Source organism: Sinocyclocheilus anshuiensis, unplaced genomic scaffold, assembly GCF_001515605.1.
Source record: "Sinocyclocheilus anshuiensis isolate Anshui unplaced genomic scaffold, SAMN03320099.WGS_v1.1 scaffold1033, whole genome shotgun sequence".
Lineage (NCBI taxonomy): Eukaryota > Metazoa > Chordata > Actinopteri > Cypriniformes > Cyprinidae > Sinocyclocheilus > Sinocyclocheilus anshuiensis.
Window position 1 is genome coordinate 184,929 of NW_015554137.1, and position 5,120 is coordinate 190,048.

Sequence of the window (5,120 nt, forward strand, 5' to 3'; positions counted from 1 at the left end):
ACCTGGTGATAACAAATGTTGCAAAAAAAAAATAAAAATGCTAAACAGACTTCCGTTTCTTTATGCAAAAAATAATAATTTCCTATTTTTTTTCTGTTGATTTGAGTGTGAATTATTATGATCTGGGCATGTTGTTCGTGAGATTGATCCTGACGTCTTGGACAGAATCCAGTGCGCATCCATCACAGCAGAACTCCACATCGACTGACGTCATCCGTGTAAAAACAGTAGCGTCACCACACCTGCTGCGTTTCTGAGGAGTCTGAACAGAAACACACACGGGGGAATGTGGGGAGAGTGTGTGCGCGAGCTTAGAAGAAGAGTTCAGGAAAAATCCAACACAATTCTGCCATCACCGAGCTGAATGAATCTTCACGCAACTCTTTTCCACACGAGTTCAAAGCCACCAGTCCATCAAGACCCAACTACAGCATGAAAGCAGTCAGTTATATCTGCAGCAGTTCAAACAGAAGTGAATATTTCAGTGGAAAAGAGAGCACTGGGGCTGCTGTTAAGATACTCCTATGTGGCGTTTTGTCATTTTTGGCACTTGACGGACATATTAAAGATGGATCTGACGATTCTTCGTTTTGTTTTTCACAGAAGCAGCCTGTGTGAGGTGAGTAAATGATGTGTGTGTGTGTGTGTGTGTGAGAGAGTGTGAGAGTGCGTGTGTGTATATGTGTGTGAGGTGAGTAAATGATGTGTGTGTGTGTGTGTGAGAGAGTGTGAGAGTGTGTGTGTGTGTATGTGTGTGAGGTGAGTAAATGATGTGTGTGTGTGTGTGTGTGTGAGAGAGTGTGAGAGTGTTCGCAGGAACACGCAGCTCCATGATGTTCCTCTTCAGGTGCGTCTCCACGGCGACTCGCTCCGCCTCCGACCACGGCCGCTTCAGCACGCCGCGCTTCCCTGAGACACACAACACCATTAACACCGACCACCAAAAACACACACGCAACCTAAATTACTGAGTATAACCATAAACACGTCTGGTGGCATGCAGGATTAGTATAGTTAACTCAGACCAAAACCATTAAAAAACTTTTTTTTTTTGTTAACAGAAATAAAATCAATCTTAACTGAAATAAAGTAAAATATCAAAAAACGTTTTTTTTCCCCAGCTAGTTTCCAGAGCACCATTTTTATTAGTTTAACATGTACTAAAAAAAAAAAAAAAAAAATCATAAACACTATATAGACAGATTTTAAAAAGCAAAAACTAATTGAAAATATTTCGGAAAAAAAACTATAATAGTATCTCAAGTAAAAATCACAACAAAATCACTAAAACATTAATTAAAACTAAAATGAAAACGACAAATACAAAAAAAAGAAAAACCTATAATAGCCTCTCGATAATACTAAGATCACACTAATACAATTTTTTATTAAAATTATGTCAGCTAGTTGCCAAAGCAGCATTTCTCATTTTCTATTAGTTTAATTTGATGCGCTCAAACAACTAAAACTGAAATAAAATTAAAACACACAACGAAACAATTCACTAAAACTAAAATGGAAATGAAAACAGAAAACACAAAAATTAAAACTAATTCAAAATATTAAAAAACTATAGTACTACATCAATGATACTGCAATAACACTGGGAAAACGTTTAGTTATTTTAAATTAAAATACCTTTTATTACATTGTAGAGGTTTAGTTCCCTATCGATACTTCACTCGTACTGCGTCTTGCTTAAGACGCTTTGGGAAAACTATTCTCCGAATACTGAAGCCATTTTCAATCACGCAGTGTAACTGCACGGCCATTGGTTCGTGCAGTGTATTATTAAAAACGAACCAATGGCTAGGCAGCGGAACTGCAAAAAGATCAAACCACTCGTTAGAAGAGGAGTACTGATGATCTTTATGTGTAAACACTCAGGCAGATCAAAAGTGCTGCGCGCGTTCTCTCAGATCCGTTTGTGGTGGACGAGGGGAGGGGGCGGGGCCGCCTTCATTGAAGAAGACAAGCCGCAAGCAAAGCAGAGCGAGACATGAACTCTCGTAGTGAGAACGATCTGTCTCAGCGAGCGCAGCGTGGGCGTGGCCCAGGTGAGAGGCGCATTCAAATACGAAGCTGTCAGCGATATTGAATTATTGGTGACAGCGTTCTGCTCCGATCCTCACGTGTAAACACACTGGCGGATCAAAGAGCTGCGTGGAGAGTGATGTATGCGGGGACTTGCTGGCATTAAATCACTCATTCCTGATCGCTCATCTCCGCGAGTTCGCCATTTCTTCCTCCGAGTAACTGGGAGGAGAGAAACACAAGAGCAGGGGAGGTGGGGCTCAGCGACGCACACACAAATGCTAAGCTGCGAACGTCCTGCTTTGATCTGCCTAGGAGGATTAAGCCGCTCGGTGTAACGAGGGGCACTGATCCTCACGTGTAATACACACTGGCAGATTAAGCACGCATGATGTGTGCCAGCATGAATTGCTCAAGCCTGATCGCTCAACCCACGAGCTCGCCGTTGGTTCCTCCGAGGTAACTGGGAGGAGAGAAACATGAGAGTGGGGAGTCGGGGCCGCCTTCCGCGAACGAACAGGGGCAGACTGCTTTTGTGGTAAAAGCAGCCCGTCTCTGTGAGCGCAGCCATAGCGACACACACACACCAATTTGAAGCTGTCAGTGACAGCGTTCCGCTTCGATCAACCTCGGAAAATAGAGCCGCTCAATGTAAAGAGGGGCGCTGATCTTCATGTGTAAGACACGGATCGAAGCGCAGCGGGGAGAGCGAGCACGCAGGCTCTGTGTCGGCGTGATATCACTCAGACCCGGCTGCTTAGCTTCCAGACTTCGCTGTTTCTCTCTCCGAGGCTCGCTGAGAGAGGAGAAACGGGAGAGCTGGGCTGCCTTCAATGAAGGCGGTCCGTGAGTGGAGAAGAGCGAGACTCATGCTCTGAGTGAACATTCTGTCTCAGTGAAGTGCAGTCTTTGTGTGGGGGCTGCCCAGACAGGCGACGCCCTCACTGCCCTTCTGCATCATGCAAGATTCCTTGCACGAGCCACACTCGCAGCGCAACATTTGCAACAACGTCGCTAGAAATTTTGCTCTTTTAGAATTTACCTAGAAATAAGCTCTTTTAGGCTCGCCAGATGGCGACAGAAAAGTTCATGTCTCGCTCTGCTTTGCTCGCGGCTCGTCTTCTTCAATGAAGGCGGCCCCACCCCTCCCCTCGTCCGCCACAAATGGATCTGAGAGAACGCGCGCAGCACTTTTGATCTGCCTGAGTGTTTACACATAAAGATCATCAGTACTCCTCTTCTAATGAGTGGTTTGATCTTTTTTTTTTTGCGGATTAAAAGGGAATGCTCTCACTAATGATTATTATTACTGACAGCTTCAAATTGGACGCGTCTGGGCCACGCCCACGCTGAGGCAGCGCGCACGGGGGCAGACTGCTCTCGCTATGAGAGCATTAAGTCTAGCGAAGCATTTTTTGAACGCATTTTCAAAAGAGAGCAAAATTTGTGGGGTCCCCACACAGCGACCAGCCTCTTGAATTAATCCAACCCCTTGTCACGCAGGCTGTGGCCTGGCAGGCCATCCCCAGAGTGCCAGACTGTGTTTTGGGGATAATAAAACAAGGTTATTCACTGCAATTCGCTCGAAGACCCCTGCGATTCAGTGGCGTGGTTCCCACCTCGGTTTAGAGCAAAAACGCACACGTCCTGCGCTCCGAGGTGATGAATTTGCTGGTGATAGGAGCCGTAGAAACGGTTTCCCCAGCTTAAAGCGAGTCAGGCTCCACAGCCGCTATTTCCTTGTCCCCAAAAAGGATGGCAATCTAAGGCCCATCCTCGATCTCAGGCACCTGAACCAAGCCCTCATGAAACAGCTGTTCAGGATGATTACATTGAAACAGATCCTCTCGCAAGTGTGCCCAGGGGACTGGTTCTTTTCGCTGGATCTGAAAGATTTTTTTCACCTATTTTCACATCCAGATAGCCCCCCACCGCAGATGATTCTTGAGTTTCGCCTTCGAGGGAGTGGCATATCAATACACGGTCCTTGCCTTTGGACTGTCCCTAGCTCCTCACACTTTTACGAAGTGCATGGTTGCGGCTCTTTCCCCGCTGAGACAGATGGGAATCCGCATTTTTAATTACCTCGATGACTGGCTCATCTTGGCCCAGTCGGAGGATGAGCTACTATTTCACAGATCCTTCCTCCTCAGCCACTTAGAATGCCTGGGACTCAGGGTCAATTTTGCCAAGAGCGCGCTATCCCCGAGCCAGCGGATCTCGTTCCTGGGAACAGTTCTCGACTCAGCCCGAATGAGGGCGGTAGTCGTAGAAGAACGTGCACTGGCTATTCAGCAGCTCGTGGCATTATTCAAAGTTGGAGCCCCTCGCCCTCTCAAGGCGTTTCAGAAGATGCTGGGCCTCATGGCCTCCGCGTCTCCGGTACTTCAGCTGGGCCTTCTTTGCATGCGGCCCCTTCAGTGCTGGCTGAAACCGCGAGTTCCGTCCAACGCCTGGCGTCTCGGACGCCTTCATGTCAAGGTGGACCGGGCCTGTGTGGCAGCTCTGGCCCCTTGCAAAGACTCTCAGTGGATGGAACGGGGTGTGCCCCTGGGAATGGTCTGCAGAAGGAAGGTAGTCTCGACAGACACCTCCAACACGGGTTGGGGAGCGCTGTGCGATGGCAAGCCAGCTTTCGGCCACTGGTCGAAAGAGGAAGGCCGGCTTCACATCAACTGCCTGGAAATGCTGGCAGTGTGTCTGGGCCTTCGAACCTTTCTGCCAGACCTAAGGGGACACCATGTCTTAGTCAGCTCGGACAGCATGACGGTAGTGTCCTATATAAATCGTCAGGGCGGTCTCTCCTCAAAGCACCTCTTCGCACTAGTGGAGCGTCTCTTGGAATGGGCTCAGCTCAACTTGCGCTCGCTGAGAGCAGCGCATATACCGGGCAGGCTGAACCAAGGAGCAGACATGCTGTCTCGGAGCAACGTCCCCTCGGAGGAGAGGACGCTCCACCCTCAAACGGTTCAGAAAATCTGGGAGATCTTCGGCAGGGCAGAGGTCGACCTCTTCGCCTCAGAAGACAACTCTCATTGCCCAACTTACTTTTCGAAGGACAGGGACGCGTTGGCCCATGACTGGCC

General features: G+C 48.1%; 1 protein-coding gene across 1 annotated transcript in view; it reads right to left on the reverse strand.

Moving 5' to 3' along the window:
- Nucleotides 1-311: 311 nt before the first annotated feature.
- The window catches only part of LOC107670397 (uncharacterized), a 21,694-nt gene continuing 16,885 nt past the window's right edge, over nt 312-5,120 (reverse strand). Inside the window, exons 9-10 of the mRNA XM_016462993.1 lie at nt 815-909; nt 312-425 (exon numbers count right to left, since the gene is read on the reverse strand). Of these exons, the coding sequence (XP_016318479.1) occupies nt 312-425; nt 815-909 (209 nt within the window). The remainder of the gene's footprint in view (nt 426-814; nt 910-5,120) is intronic.